Source organism: Saccostrea cucullata, unplaced genomic scaffold (assembly GCF_032062105.1).
Source record: "Saccostrea cucullata isolate Sc308-1 unplaced genomic scaffold, CSIRO_AGI_Scuc_v1 ctg3042, whole genome shotgun sequence".
Taxonomy (NCBI): domain Eukaryota; kingdom Metazoa; phylum Mollusca; class Bivalvia; order Ostreida; family Ostreidae; genus Saccostrea; species Saccostrea cuccullata.
Window position 1 is genome coordinate 1 of NW_026933819.1, and position 16,911 is coordinate 16,911.

The 16,911-nt window shown below is 32.5% G+C and overlaps 1 protein-coding gene across 1 annotated transcript; it reads left to right on the forward strand.

Annotated features, from left to right (window-relative positions):
* Window positions 1-389: 389 nt before the first annotated feature.
* Window positions 390-6,931, forward strand: LOC134239392 (uncharacterized; the record flags this gene model as incomplete). Its single annotated transcript, XM_062721563.1, has 5 exons — window positions 390-638; window positions 2,143-2,279; window positions 2,447-2,828; window positions 3,129-3,296; window positions 6,675-6,931. Coding segments are annotated over 5 exons (1,193 nt in total), but the record flags the coding sequence as incomplete, so codon positions are not given.
* Window positions 6,932-16,911: the final 9,980 nt, after the last annotated feature.

The window sequence follows — 16,911 nt, forward strand, 5'->3', positions numbered from 1 at the left end:
AGAAAGATGATATTATTTTTTTTAAATCCACATTATTGAGATACCTTTTTAAAAGAAATCTACAACAGGATAACATTAGAGGCAATAATTCTTTGAAAAAAAAAACAACTATATATTTTGAACTGCAATTGCAAAGTAAAATTTGTGACAATTCATTTTAACTTTAAAAAATCGATAGTTAAACAAAAAGAAAAATTCAGAAAACATGACATTCAGCCAATCACATTTCAGGTATTGATTAAGATTCTGATATATATTTGGTGGTTGAAAGACAATTTAGCAAAATTTTACCAAAACGTTTTACAAGAACGCTGCAGTATTTTTTCTCATAAAAAAGAAATAAAAGATGAGCAGGCAGTGCGTTACCTCTTTAATTGTTTGCTTTATAGCTTTATCCAAAGCTAACATAATTTCTCAGAAAAGATATACGGTAGAACTGGAATTTAATGATAAAAAATCAAATCACTGGCTTTTAGGGGAACATGATTCCGATTCGTTGACCGAATGCGCCATGATGTGTCAAAAGAAATGTATTTTATACGGTTTCAATCCCATGCTGAAGAAATGTCGTACCCACAAGAAGATCTTCACGACGGAAGTGTCTAATGAAGGAGGCTGGGGATACTATACAGATGTCTGTATGTATAACTGTTATATTTTGGTTTGTTTGGTTGTTTGTATGTATAACTGTTATATTTTGGTTTGTTTGGTTGTTTGTATGTATAACTGTTTTATTTTGGTTTGTTTGGTTGTTTGTTGTTTAAGACCTTTTTGTGGATAGAGGGTTTCAAATTTCCACTTTAACCCCTCAATTTAGGGTTATTAAGTATTGCCGAATCATTTTCCTGACAACATCACATTCGGCACGGTAAAATGATTATATAGTCTCATCCAAAATTCCAGAATTTGCAAAGAACTGTCCTTAAGCTATGAGGGGGGATCCTTCTCTATGAGGGGGGATCCTTCTCTATGAGGGGGGATCCTTCTCTATGAGGGGGGATCCTTCTCTATGAGGGGGGATCCTTCTCTATGAGGGGGGATCCTTCTCTATGAGGGGGGATCCTTCTCTATGAGGGGGGATCCTTCTCTATGAGGGGGGATCCTTCTCTATGAGGGGGGATCCTTCTCTATGAGGGGGGATCCTTCTCTATGAGGGGGGATCCTTCTCTATGAGGGGGGATCCTTCTCTATGAGGGGGGATCCTTCTCTATGAGGGGGGATCCTTCTCTATGAGGGGGGATCCTTCTCTATGAGGGGGATCCTTCTCTATGAGGGGGGATCCTTCTCTATGAGGGGGGATCCTTCTCTATGAGGGGGGATCCTTCTCTATGAGGGGGGATCCTTCTCTATGAGGGGGATCCTTCTCTATGAGGGGGGATCCTTCTCTATGAGGGGGGATCCTTCTCTATGATGGAGATACATGTAATACCCTCTGTCGACGGGTCAGATTCACCGCCCAAAGTCTCTTGATCTGGAAAACGAAAAGTTCCTGAAAAAAACGAAAAGTTCCTGAAAATTTTATGAAAAAAAGGCATTACGATCCGTGTTCACCACGTCAGTCTATATTCAATTCAACGACTGTATTTGAAAAGAAGGTCATTGTATCGACCTAAATATGCACATTTCTGAAACGTGGACTTAAACATATCTTGTAAAATTATTTTAAGTTCCACTCTCCGAGTGAAACATCATCTTGATGGAGTTTTGTAAAGAAACTGACGTTTACATTCGACAGCTTTCACATTCTCGTAATTGCAGTTGGCCTGTGTTTAAATTGGAAAAAGTCAGTCGCCGATTGTAAAAGTAATTCTATTCATAAAACTCCATTTTTAATGGTATTCTTCTTTAGATTCTTATAAGTAAGAAATACAAATAAATTTCGAATTTCCAAGAGAATACATGTATTAGGAACATGTGTGCCAATTTTTTATAGCTGTATATTCGTAGAAAAAAATCATATTAAAGATTGAAAGAATTAGAAAACAGAATAATTTCAGGTAATGGCAAAATATGTACAATCCATATTTAAGCTACATCGTACCGCACAATCTCCAAAAATTAACCATAATGTATTTCGCATGTATCTCTACATTGCATGTATTAAAACATTATACGATTCCACCATTTTCCCCCTTTTTACAGCATCTCGTTTAGATTGTAAGGATCTTCATAATGACGGCAACTCTATTTCCGGTGTGTACGACATTTACCCGTATCGAACCATTACCATTCCTGTCACAGTGTATTGTGACATGACGACAATGGGCGGGGGATGGACGGTTTGTACATATGTTATACTTTATATTACATAATTCACTTCAAGTTATCAAGTATTTCCTTTGTTCAAGAGAATAAGTAGATACTGTAGTTCGTACGTATTATAACTTATGGATTTTATAATTGTTCAAAACAGTAAAATGTATTGCTATAATTCTTAATTTTAAAGGTAATTCAAAAACGAATAGATGGATCCCTGAATTTCTACAGGCTCTGGAAGGATTATAAAGATGAATTTGGTGCCCCAGAACAGGATTACTGGATAGGTAAGTGTACATCTCTTTTAAATGGGGACTCTGAACCAGAACAGGATTACTGGATAGGTAAGTGTACATCTCTTTTGAATAGGGACTCTGAACCAGAACAGGATTACTGGATAGGTAAATGTACATCTCTTTTAAATAGGGACTCTCAACCAGAACAGGATTACTGGATAGGTAAGTGTACATCTCTTTTAAATAGGGACTCTCAACCAGAACAGGATTACTGGATAGGTAAGTGTACATCTCTTTTAAATAGGGACTCTCAACCAGAACAGGATTACTGGATAGGTAAGTGTGCATTTCTTTTAAATAGGGACTGAGAACCATCTGAACGTTTCACTAAAGGACCTTTATTTTAGAAGATAATGGCAATGAAGCCTATCAAATATATTATTTTGCGACTGGGTAATATCTTTTTGGCAATAAAAACGATAGCGAGAATATCAGATCACTCAGAGTGAAAAAAAAATTTGCATCAATGTCTGCAGTTTATGTAAAAAAACAACGGTAGTTTAATTTTTCGAGAGAGAAAATATAATTATAATGGTATTACGATGGACTTTACAGTTGATTTCAATCGTAATACAGGAAATGACGTAATCCATCTGTTAACAAAAGAAAACAACTCGTTCCTTTATGTTTCGATCACTCTCGAGAATGGTACAACGCTGTATGAAATGTACGACAGATTCTCTGTCTCTGACGAAGCAGGAAAATATCAGCTCTTTCTTGCAGGACCTGCCACGGGAACCTTAGGTAAGTGTATTGATGTTAGCTCTTAGAATTGGATACAAAGAAGAATTACTGCTTAATTTATTTATATTTATTAATCTATTATCATGCTGACCATTGAAAATTACATTAGATTTTTAAGAACTTACCTTGGTTTTGCATGAGAGCGTCAGCATGTGGAAGATAGAGGATAAGAAAATTCATTAATATAAACGTTTCATGTCCAAAGTCTTGTAAAGAAAAATTTTTTGTGCGTATTCAAATTTTCAAAACAGCATTATTATAATAGTTTTTTCGTATCGTACATGTTATTGTATTATTAGAATTCTACAAGTTACATGAAACCAGTTATGTTAATACAAAGTTTGCGGATAAAATCCCTATACTATTGAAATATAATTTTCATTCTTTTTCCTCTATCCAATTTTTTTTAAGAGCACTGGATACTTTTCGACTAATGTAAAACTAAATTGTGTTTCTGTGTGTATGGGGGGAAGCACAGGAAGAAACAAGACCTTTCAGATAAAACTGAAAGGCGGCTTTCAGTAACTTTTCAGTGGCCTTTCAGCCACTAAATGGCATATACATTTCAGTGACCTTTCAGTTGCCTTTCAGTCACATTTCAGATACCTTTCAGTCACCATTCAGCGGACACATTTCCGTCAACTTTCAGTAGCCTTTCCATCAACTTTCAGTGACCTTTCCATGAACTTTCAGTGACCTTTCCGTCGTCTTTCAGTGACCTTTCCGTCGCCTTTCAGTGACCTTTCTGTCGTCTTTCAGTGACCATTCCGTCGACATTCAGTGACCTTTCTGTCGTCTTTCAGTGACCTTTCCGCCACCTTTCAGTGATATTTAAGTCTCAATCTAGCAATTTTTTTCACTAGCGTATTATTTAATAATCAGATGTTTTTCCTTAACAAGGACGCAGTATTTTGAATAAAGATTTATTATTCAATCTTAATTGTGTTTTTTGTTTACTTATCGTGATCAAATTAGGGTACCTCAAAATAAGTCTAAGTAGTTATTATTTTTAATTACAAGAATAAATAAATCGCTTATACATGCCTCTTGTAGAAAAAAAATATATTGAAGATTTTAGCTTTCTAAATGATATTGCTTTAATAAAATCATTCTACTAAGTTTCTAGATAGAGAATTTACAACGATCTTAAATCTTTGACACAGGAACAGGTGCCCGTCTCTGATAATTGTCATCATCCCGATAGAAGATGTGTAATTAATTAGTCTGTCCCCAAAATAAAATATGTGAGACCTATTCAAAATGATTTTTTATTTTCTAGTTACATTTAGAAAACAAAAATTCTTCATAAATTGATGATCCTATAACTGATTTAAAATCTAAATAAATGCATAACATTCTTTAGTGCTTAAATGCGTGTATTTTTTCATGGAAATATATAGTTTTGATTGATGAGACAGAATTTATATTATTAAGTTTCTAGATAGAGAATTTACAACGATCTTAAATCTTTGACACAGGAACAGGTGCCCGTCTCTGATAATTGTGATCATCTCGATAGGAGATGTGTAATTAATTAGTCTGTCCCCAAAATCCGCGCAACTAACATAGAATATACAAAAGATATACAAGATATATACACATCGCAGCTCCTCGATACAACAGGTGAACTGATTGTTCCATCGATTTCTATAAATTAATTCATTTTATATCCTTAGTATTCAACAAGAAGTCGTAGCGCAATTGATAAGGTCGCGGACAGCTAAGCAGGAGACCAGGGTTCGATCCTTGATGTGGGAGCAATTTCTTTTCTTGTATTAATTTTTTTTATTCGGAATTAGATACAATTAATGCTATTATACCAGGAAAATGTAAAATAAAATTTTTAGGTAAAAAATAAGCCGATTCTTCAATTGAATGATCACGGAAATGTCACTGAAATGTATGTGCCATTCAGTCAACTGAATGGTAACTGAATGATCACGGAAAGGTCACGGGAAAGGGTCTTTTCAGTGACCTTTCATTGACCATTCAGTGACCATTCAGCCACCATTTAGTCGACTGAATGGTAGATTTTCATCCTGTGAGGGGGAAGGGTATGTTCAGGTGGCAGCTTAAACTTTTTTTTTTATCAGTTTAGCATCTAGAATCAACTTTTTAGTCACATTAGTTTAAAGTATTAATCATTTTGCATCATAAAATATTCATTCATATAAAAAACTCATTAAAAAATCATTTACACGAATGAATAATGCATTAAAATTAGATGAAATACATGCATTCTGTGTCTGTCGTTAAAAAAATATATATATATATATATATATATATATATATATATATATATATATATATATATATAAAAAAGAATACGTGTTATTTTATTGGACTGTTTTTAGATAACGAGAAAGGAAGAAATAATTTACAATTTTGTTTATCATCGTGTTTGACTTACTTCATATTCAATGAATAATTAACCATCATATAATTTCACATACATGTAAATTTAATAGTTTCAAAGCATCCAAGATTTAATTTCACTTGTATAACGTCTTAAGAATGCATCGTCTATTACAATCACATCATCGATTTTTTTTCTTTAATATTCATTTAACAGGTATTTATTTATTTATTTATTTTACATTTATTTTTCGATGTATTTTTAAATTTGATCAATTGATTATTTTTTATTTAATCATCTATTCATTTACCTCCTTATATTTTTATTTTGTATTTTTATTTATATATCAATGTTCTTGGCATAGAACTCTATGATATCCATCAATTTTTGTTAATCTTATTGTTAAAAAAAACTTTCAAAATCACAATCATTCTATCCAAAAACTTTTACAACTATGCTAAACTTGAATTACAAGAGAAATTGTATTTTGAGACATTGTTCAATTCATCCGTTTTGCTTCGGCGAACAATACATGGGCCATACTGGGTCATTTACTGTTGCATCATTTTAACAAAACAATAATAGATATGTATACACTAGTAGCCAAACAGGGGCTTACTGTAGGTAAATGTGACTGGGGATGCATACAGATAACTGTGGAAATACTTAAGGTTACAGAGAAAAAACGGCCGGTCCTTTGAATGAAAGGGTAGACTTTTGAACGTAACAAAAGGTTTACAATTTCTTTATATTCTAGAAATGTGTTATTTGCATCATTTGCAATGAAATTAAATCAAAACATATATACCGATCCAGGAATCCATTTTTTGTATAATCTGTCCTTATGTTCTGTATCACGTTTGTTTATCAACAAATGATGTTCAAATTTTTGCAGATCATTAGATGATGAATAAATTAGGAATTGTGAATATTGAAATTGGCTTAAAAAGAATTCAGGTGAAACTGTGGTCATGCTCCTATAAATTAATTATGTCTGTGAAATATTTTATATAATTGTACAGGTGACAGTATGCTTGACACAGGAGATTCTAACCACGATCTGTCAGGGATGTACTTTACCACCCCTGACAAAAATAACGACAGAGATAGTGTATATAACTGTGCTGTTAATTATGGTGGCAGCTGGTGGTATAACTCCTGTCACGCCGCATTCCTTAACGGTAAATGGTCCCCGGCGACCTGGAAGGATCCATGGTATCCTATACTAAAGAGTGGATCACTGATCAGGGGAACAATGATTTTAATAAAACGCCACTAGGTAAACAACACTTCATCTTACTGATCAGGAGAACAATGATGTTAATTAAACGCCACTAGGTAAACAACACTTCATCTTACTGATCAGGGGAACAATGATGTTAATTAAACGCCACTAGGTAAACAACACCTCATCTTACTGATCAGGGGGAAAATGATGATAATAAAACGCCACTAGGTAAACAACACTCCATCTTACTGATCAGGGGAACAATGATGTTAATAAAACGCCACTAGGCAAACAATACTTCATCTTAAAAAAAATATTCTTTGATATTTCCTTGAATATTTGAAACGGCTATAAAAAAATTCTAAGAGTCGCTTTTATTTTTAAATATTATTTAATTGTTTTATTTTTTTTTTTCAATTTTAACAGATGGATATTCAAACTAGTTATACTGAAAATTTATAAAGACCGCCCATTAGTGAGATGAAACATTTCTCATAAAAAAGAACATTTTTAAAATTCGTCATGGGATTCTATTCCTTTTTTCAATAATGTTGATTATCCCACGTTAACCCTTTACCCCGTTCATATACTAGTAGCTCATATCATATTGATTTTGTATCCTACAGTTGTGGGTCATCATGGGTTTGCCAAAGGAAGTAAAATAAAGTGGAGTCCTATGTATAGAAGCCTGTGTAAAACATGGATTGTGAATTATTAAACATTGGATGAAAAGAATTCCCCATGATTTTTTTGGTTGGATATGATCAGGGATAAAAATCACAAAATTTGCTGGATAAAAATAATATCCAACTAAAAATCATTGGAGATTCTACATAGGTCAAATAGAAAACATTGTGGAGGATTATGATTTAAGTAGGTTTGGCGGTTGGACTATCTCCTGAAGGAATAAAAGTTTCGTTAATTTTTTCTACCGAATGTCTCAATAAAAGCTGTACATTATTTGTGTTGTAATAAATTGAAAATCAGACATGTTTTGTTCTTTTTCACGAACACTGCGGAATGAAGATGTCTGGACAGAGAATTAGAATAAATATCGCTTTATTTAATGCATCGTAGAGTTGTAACTGTTTAGTCTCGCACCTTTACTTTCCGTGAATTTCAACATCAAATTACATTCTCCTTTTATAACATTTATCCAGAAGTGTATTAGCCCTGAAACAGACGTTTTGGACTTGGTGAAACAGTGCCTAGGAAGTAGGGATGTCTCGCCCTTGGGGCTGATATATCTTTGTCTCGGCCCGTTGTCAAGGGGCTGTCTCGCCCTTAAATTTCAAATAACTGCTTCTGTTTAATTTTTGTGAATTAAGAGTAAAAGTCATATTCAAGTATTAAAACATTATATATCGAAAAATGTAACAAGGATCTTAAAAAATTATTTATTTAAACTATAATTTTGAGAAAACTGGTTTTAAAAGAGCACCAAAAAAATATTACTTGTGATGTAAGAGAAGTAATACTTTTTTTTACTTTTAGGACAGCAACAAATCATGTTTTGGAAAAAAATGGACGTTGATTGGCTTTGACAGTAAGACAATACCAAGATTCCATTAAATTTTTTATTTAATATACTGGGTATATCGTAACCAAATAAACAGTCCCTTTAAATCTCAGATTTACAACCTGTAACAAATCGTTGAAGTATTTGTAACCCCGGTTCGATCTAAAGTGAAAGTAGAATCTTTTTATCTAATGTGCTTCGAAATTATGTATATTTATTCACCGTCAAGCAACATCTTCAAGAACATCTAAATGAAGAAAGATAATTTTAATTTTCTTACTAAGAAATTATACAAACTTTTCGATAGAAAAATATCTAAATAATTGTTCTTTTCTTTGGTTTAAGATATATGATATTAACAACATCAAACCACTGTTAAATTTATTATAATTCAGAAATCTCCTTATTTGGGCTGACAATTATAACTGGGGATCATTTACTTTAAACCAAGTGGTCTGGTAACTTTGCTAATACATAATTTATATTCATTAAAGAGGTCTACTAGAAGTAACATATTTTTGATGCAGTGACGAGGAATTCTGATTAGACACCATAACATAAGGTTACATGTCAGTGGTAGTGGTCGTCAAGGTACTGTCGTAGAGTTATGACAGGAGTCAATCAGACCCCTTCGTTTCTCCTTTTAGTGAGATTCAGAGTAATTTCGATACTACCAGGAGTTAACAGTTTACTTATTTAGAACAAGTGCTGCAGGATCTATAGTGATTATGACAAATCTAAACAGAAATGTTAGGTGATTCTGTAAATACCAAAAGACCTAAACGAAAGGAATAAGAACTAAACAAGTTTCATGCAGAAATAAAGCATCGCAAAAATACTTGATTCATTTTAAACAATTATTCAAATGTAATGGAATAAATGATATTTTGATAAGAAAAATCATGGAAACAAATGTTTTCATGAGAATCAAATTGCAATTATCTTTCATATTTAAAAGTTTTGTAGGCATTTAATTTCGCTGTTTTAAAAGCATTTCTAATCAATATATAGTCATATGGAATTCCTGGTGAATGGAACACAGGGAGATAACGAACGATATCCAAGATTTAAAGTTCTTTAAAAAAAATAGTACAAAACAGACTTGGAGCAAATAAGAACCTCTAAAACGTCGGAGGTGGGATCAGGAGCCATTGAGGATTTAGCATCCCCTACCGACCGGTCAAATCTACCGTGTGCGCCTTCTCATGATCGGGATCCGTCATCAATTCAGTGTATTGATAATGAATTAAGCATTGTGTGGTATTTAAAATCGTTAATTGTAAACGAATAGGGTGTAGAACAGACAATTGATTTGAACATTTTTTGAATATTTTAAACTTGGACCATATAAATATAATAATCATTCCAGCAATTAATTGTTTACTTTATAATTTTTAATTCATTTAACTATAATTATCCTGTTAGAACAAATTGGATTTTGTTGTTGTTACATGTACAATGAACTATAATTTTGTAATGGAATTGATCGGAAAAGACCAATCGAGCCCATCGATACTAAGTAATAAAAATTTAAACGGAAATGCAACATTACTACATGAGTATATAGGTTCTTGACAAAAAGTAAATAAATTGGTGACTTTGAAGTAAATAAGTAAGAAAGCTTAGAGGCTAGAACTCCTGTGATGCAGAGATAGGGACTAAGTCCATAAATATTACTGAGTGTTTGTCTGCATTTAAGGGTGTTGCCATGTTGGGATTCATAGGTCAACGGACAGACCTACGAACAAAGAGTAGGTGGCATGTAATAAGACAGGCAATGAAATGTACCTTTTTATCCTGGACCATGAATAGCCTCTCGAGAATATTAATCTTGTATACAATCCTCTATATTTTTTTTTTAGTTTTTAATAAAAACAAACTAATTCCTTATTTCTTTTTAAAAATGAATAATTCAATTCTAATATATATCAGTTTTTTTCTTAACAACTTTAAAATAGATTAATGTCATTTATTTGTGGAAAATTAAAAGATTGAGGAGAAGATGTTCCATCAAATATGGACATATGCTTGTCAAAATCAGTCTTCTTCTTTTACAATTCTGCATTGAACATTTCCTTTTAAATGTATCTATGACGTATTACCATTCCATGCATCGGGTTCGGGGAATTTGGCGCGTGGAGAGGTATTCATGTCACAATCAAGTTACAAAGAAGAAGGGGTATTAGACACACTTGTATCATGGTTGTGGTGTTTTCCTTCGAAGATCGTTGTGCATTTAATCTTGATACATTTGAGGAGGCGGACCTAAGGGCATGCGTTATCGTGTATATTTTGGAAGTTATTACATGTAAAATAATTTCTAAACTATATATGATATTACTCATACATAAGCTTAAATGAACACCATAGTAGAAGTAATATTTTAAACATTGTTTTATTCATTTTTCAATCAAACTGACTCTAAAATTCCATCTACTCATTTGGAGTTTCGTGAATGGACAGAAAACCAATAACACTGAAAGACTTTTACACCAGACTGCAGCAAATCAAAAACAAGAGGTCCTTGGGACACATCGCTCACCTGAGAACATGGGCTAGTTAAAAACACAAATAAGCTCAGTTTTATTGCTAAGGGAGGAGGAGGGAGGGGGCTGAAGTTTTTATAACTTGAGATGTTGTCACTATATCAATAAAGCGTGCATGTATAATTTTGGCATTCTTGAGAAGAAGAGCTTAAAAGATTTTTCACAAAAATTTCTATGTAAAGATTTGATTGCCCATGATATCCTCACCTTATCACCAAGGGTCATGATATATATAAAACTGAATTAACTCTAACTGAGGACTTTTCCATATTTATATCACCAACCATAACTATGCTGATCTTGAGAAAGATCTTTAAAAAATTCCTATATATTCATGTCGGGTCATAACGTTAACAAACTTGTATTTACCCTTCCTGAGGATGCTTCCACATGAGTTTCATCTTTTCTGGTAAAATAGTTTTGGGAAAAAAAATAAAGATTTTTCCTACATATACAAGGGGTGATCGAAAAGTTCGCGAACTATCTCTATATCTACACAACAACAATTCATTTTGGAAAGGAATTCGGTACATGCAGAGGTATACACAAGGTCTACAAACAGCATATGCTGAATAAAGTTTTTCTCCTTGTTTGAGACGTCATAATGTGAAAATGACGTCACCATGTAGGTCATTTGTGACGAAAATTGGTTGTCTCAGTCGAACTCGTTCAACAAACGACTGAACAATTTATTGTATATCTTAGAAACCCCTTTGCAGTATCATATAATAATTTGTACATAATTTGATTATTGAGATGAATGAGTTCCAATACATTCAATTAATGATTGGAGTGATCGTTTTAGTGAAGGAAGGCAGATGGTTAAAAATGATACTGTATAGGGGGAAAATAACTCGCGGTGTTAATATTCGCTATATTCACGGTGTTAAAAAAATCCGTGAATTCAAGAAACAGTGAATAAATTTTCAATAATCTCCATGTTTTATTTGGAAAATTGAGAATAGACTACGATAGATTTATATAGGTGTTCGTGCAGTCCATGGTCATTTCAGTAATTGCGAGTAGTACTGTCATTCGATTAATTTTAATTATCACGCTTTACTTTAATTCAAATCGGCAGATAATAATTTGTGTTTGTTCAAAAGCTGTTTTAATAGCCAACGCTACATGCTTCATCAGTCAAAACACGTGGGCCATGGGTTTTGATTACCCGTGCGTAGTCTAATGTTACCACGTAAATTTGTTACCTGCATTCTCATGCATATTAGTTCATGTAGTTTTTATCTACATTTTGGTTTTAAAAAATCATTCAAATAAATATCAAACTTACTGACGAAGGAAGTGTGGACGGATATTATTTTGTAGAACTACATAAAAAGTTTTATTTCCGTCCAGTAGTTTTTCGCTGCGTTGTAGTCAAGATCTCGGGTGCTCATGCACTCATCGTAATAGCATATAGGAAAGTCATTTAACGTTTAGGGACTATTAATAACTGCACTTGTGTTAATTATGTATTTATAAAATCTAACAATTTTATAATAACTTACCCTGTTGTTCGTGAAATAAAGACATAATGCTGATTAATGTCGTTTACATGTAGCTATCGTATGGATTAAATGGAGACAAGGGAAGTAACTATTATTACATACCAAATTCCGCGAATTCAAGAAACCGCGATAGTGTCAGATGAGAGAAAACCGTGAAAATTACAACCCGTGAAATTAATCCCCTATACAGTACTTGTTATCTTGTCCAGTAAAAGTAAGTTTGAAAAGATATGTATTTTTAACTAAGCAATTTGCTATCAAAGACCTCCAATTAACAATTTGAAAAATAGTTGAATATTTGAACAATGATATAAGTATTAAATACCTAAGACATAGTTTACTTTAGATTTTAAACACATTAGATATGATAAAAAGAAGGCACCCATTCTCAATCCACCTTGAATAAAGATCTCTCCCGAGACAGAAGATTTGTGTTTTAATGGTCGCCATGCTTTTTTTTTGGAAAGGATATTCATATCCAACCATTCTGTTGTCGAGATATGACCATTTCCGACAAATGAACTGTTCTTGTCATCAAAATTAACTCACATGGAAAGAATTATAAAACTCAGAAAAATCTTTAAACTTCTGTGACAGAACGCTACGGAGGGGGTCAGGTGACCGCAAATATTGCGTGATTCAGCATGCGCAGAACGGTGGTTGATGTGCATTAAATCGGGGAATATTAATTCAAAATTCAATTTTGACATTGAAACCAAATATTGTTTCTTTTATGGAAGTAATTCAATTAGTTCGCAAACTTTTTGATCACCCCTCGTACCTATGTAAATCCTTGATCTACATTTTGGTCCAGCCCTACACCCATTGTTCATGATTAAACAACTTGAATCTACACGATCTGAGGATACTTCCACATGTGTTTCATCTTTACTGGTCCAATGGTTCTAGAGAAGAAGATTCAAAAAAATATTTCCTTTATATTTCTATATTAACCTTTGATCGGCCATTGTGATCCCCCCTTAGCCCTGGGGCTCATGATTTGAATAAACCTGAACCTACACTATCTGAGGAGCCTTCCACCTGAGTTAAAACTTCCCAGTTGGTCTGGAGAAGAAAATTTTTGGAAAAAAAATATACTGGATATTGTTATGTTAAACTTTGATCAGCCATGGTGGCCCCACCTTACCCCCTAATAGAAGGGAAATTTGGACTGATTTGAAGGTAGAAGAGTGAAATACAAGCATTCTTACTGAAATCGGAATCTTTCATTAACTAAGTTGAATAATCATCTTGTCTTTGCTTTGTGTAAAAATATAACACCTTTTATACGGCAAGAGTGATAATTCTGTATAATTTAGTTTGATTTTCAAGTTTTACATCATGAAATTTAATCTGTTTACCAAAAAAGGGAAAATATTGTGTACAGGCAGACTAATGGAATGATCCCTTCTTTAATAAATAAGAATGCAATCCTTCCAACGACTCAAAAATGTAAGATGATTTACGTAAAATTATCAGCTTTTTATTTTTGAAGAGAAAAAAACACATTTAATATATATATATTTATAAGTATACTTATTTCACATACAATATGTTTGCTTTTCCATAATGTCTGATATCTTCAATATTTAACTACCGGTCACGGTAGCATAGTGGTGGAGCGTTCGCTTCATGATCGGGAGGCCCGGGTTTGATTCTCGATCGCGGTGCTGCGTAATACCTAAGACGTAAACAAAGGTAGTGACGGTTCCTTCGCCAAGCGCTCGGCATCAGAAGTGAAAGTCACGGGTCTTTCGGATATGACCTTAAAAACGTAGGTCCCCTGTCACGGTAGGCTCCGGCACGATAAAGAATCCTCACTGTTCAATGGCCCTGAGTGCCGAGTATAGGTCAAAATTTGAAGCCCTTCACCATCGGTGACATCTCCATATGAATGAAAAATTCTCGAGAGGGACGTTAAACAATACATAATCAATCAATAAATATTAAAGTCGAAGTCGATATGCCTAATCTATGATAAAGAATTTTTTCCTGATTTCGTATGGGAAGGATATTACAGCCGCTGCTTTCATTTCAACATCAGACATTTTTTTCGAATAATGTATGTTTGCTTGCGTATTCTTATTTTTATTTATAATTTTACATGGTGAAGATAAGTAAAAAATCCTTCAGATTTTATGTTAAAATTATAAAATCTTGCAATTGCCTTAGAAGACAAACCATAATCAATTGGTTAAATTGAGAGAGAGAGAGAGAGAGAGAGAGAGAGAGAGAGAGAGAGAGAGAGAGAGAGAGAGAGGTGTCAGTGTTTAATTTACTAGTACCATTATCCTTATTATTAGTCCTGATAGATAAATTCATCTTTATTTTTAGCGTTAAATATTGACTCTTTTGCTGATATAAGTTTAGCAGAGAAATATGTTTTGTTGAAAAAGAGTAATTTGGTTGTTTTTGAAAGGTTGTTTGAATTACGGTAAGTGCTTTATTTGTTATTATTAATGTGGCATGTTTAAAATTTGTGTTGTCGAACACATACTGTTCTATTCTATGTAGTAAATCAAAAAAATCAATACTATCTCTTCACTAGAAGCCATTCATCGTATACATGTGATACATCATTCAATTTCTACATTTATTTAATTTTCTTCAAGAAAGTATATTAATTGTTTATAGGAATACAAACGATTGGGAAGCATTTAATGGAAACAACTACCAAATAAATAATAAATTATCTTTAAAAAATTAATTATTAATAAAGCGTTTTCCTCCTGGGAAATTTTTGATTGATTTTAAATAAGTATTTTAAATGCACGGTAAAATTGAAGCACACTTTGAAAAAAAAGTGATGATAGTTTCATTCATCAGGGCTATTGTCTTAAAAGAACACGGGTGTCACGTATATTAAATGCTTACAGCTACTTTATTAGTATTAACCGATTTATATCAATAGTCATTTATCACACATGCAGTTTATTCGTATTTCTAAGAATCGAATTGAGGAAAACAAATTTCATCAACAAAACATGAATGAAGTTCTCTTTAATTAAATAAAATACAATTCTTTACATGCAATCAAATCTGTTTGAAAATGAATTATTTATTCACTGAAACACAGAAATTAATTTATAGTTATCTAGAATCAAAACAGTGCAATTGATTTTTGTTAAATCAATTACATGATTCATTGAGAAAAAGATCAATTGATTAATTCCGACCGTAGATGATGTATGAATTATATCCCTTTGTACTGTACTGAAATGAAGATCCTTAGCAAATCAGTCACAAAAGTGTTTACCTTAATTTAAATTGGATAGACTCTGTTTGAATATAAATAAACGTCCATTTAATCAGAGAAAAAATAGTATAACAGTGAAAATGTCGGTGTCAAAGTCCATTTAAACACATATTACACCTTATGTTTTTGTGTTTTATACCTTATATTTTTAGGTATTAAACCTAATATTTTTATGCTTTCTGTCAATGTCAGCAAAATCTAATTTGGTACTTATTTCTTATTTCCTTTTTCAAAATTGAGATGAACTTGTTTGTTGATTTACATGAACGGCTTTAATTTTACTTTTAAATAATGTATTTCAGTGGAATAGATACATTATAGTTATAAAATTGTTCATTTGATGACATTTACTTAAATCCAAACCATGAATCTTGAAGTTTATGTGTATGCATATGGTTGATGGAAAAAAATATATTGGATTTTCAATCATTCAAGGGTCTGTTATAATGCCAAGAAATGATTCACCTCCTGGTATCTGATATTTTTTGGAGTACTATTTTTTTCTAAAACACATTTTTCTTGGAAATTTTGCAGTTTAAAAGATGCACATTTTAAATGCTTTCATCACAAAAATAACTAACTACAAATACTAATCAATATTTGTATCGATTCACTAAAGGGATAAAGTTCATATGAAAATATGAGTCTAATAATAAATAATTATAAGAGTTTAAAATAAAAAGTTTTTCTTTTCGATTTATCCATTTACACATAGCAACACTTGGATATATAAACATATGGTTCTTTTTATTTAAGTCCATGCATAAATTTAGCAGAATAAATAATCCAAAATCCAAATTATCCAATCTACATTGTTTACGCTTTACTTTACCAGCCCGGGTTATGCTGGTTTCCAACCCATTATCTACATCGTGACACAATTATTCGTAAGAAGATATTAAAATGCATTTTCCTTGCAATTTACAGTAAAATTCGATGCTGTTTTAGTTATAGTTCTATATATGGATATTGGCCTAATTTTCTATAGATCATAGAGTTGTATACGTTGTGCCTCACACTATAACACACAAATCTTATAGTTCTGATAATAAACTGGAACATATATTTGAAAGTGAACATGGAACTTAATATGATTGATTTTGGTTTGCTTGAGATGGATAAGATCTTTTCCTTTTTTGATATCATGAACTGAATTCGGCAGAAGTTGTTGCCTCACTTATGTTTGTCTTCAGATTCTGAAA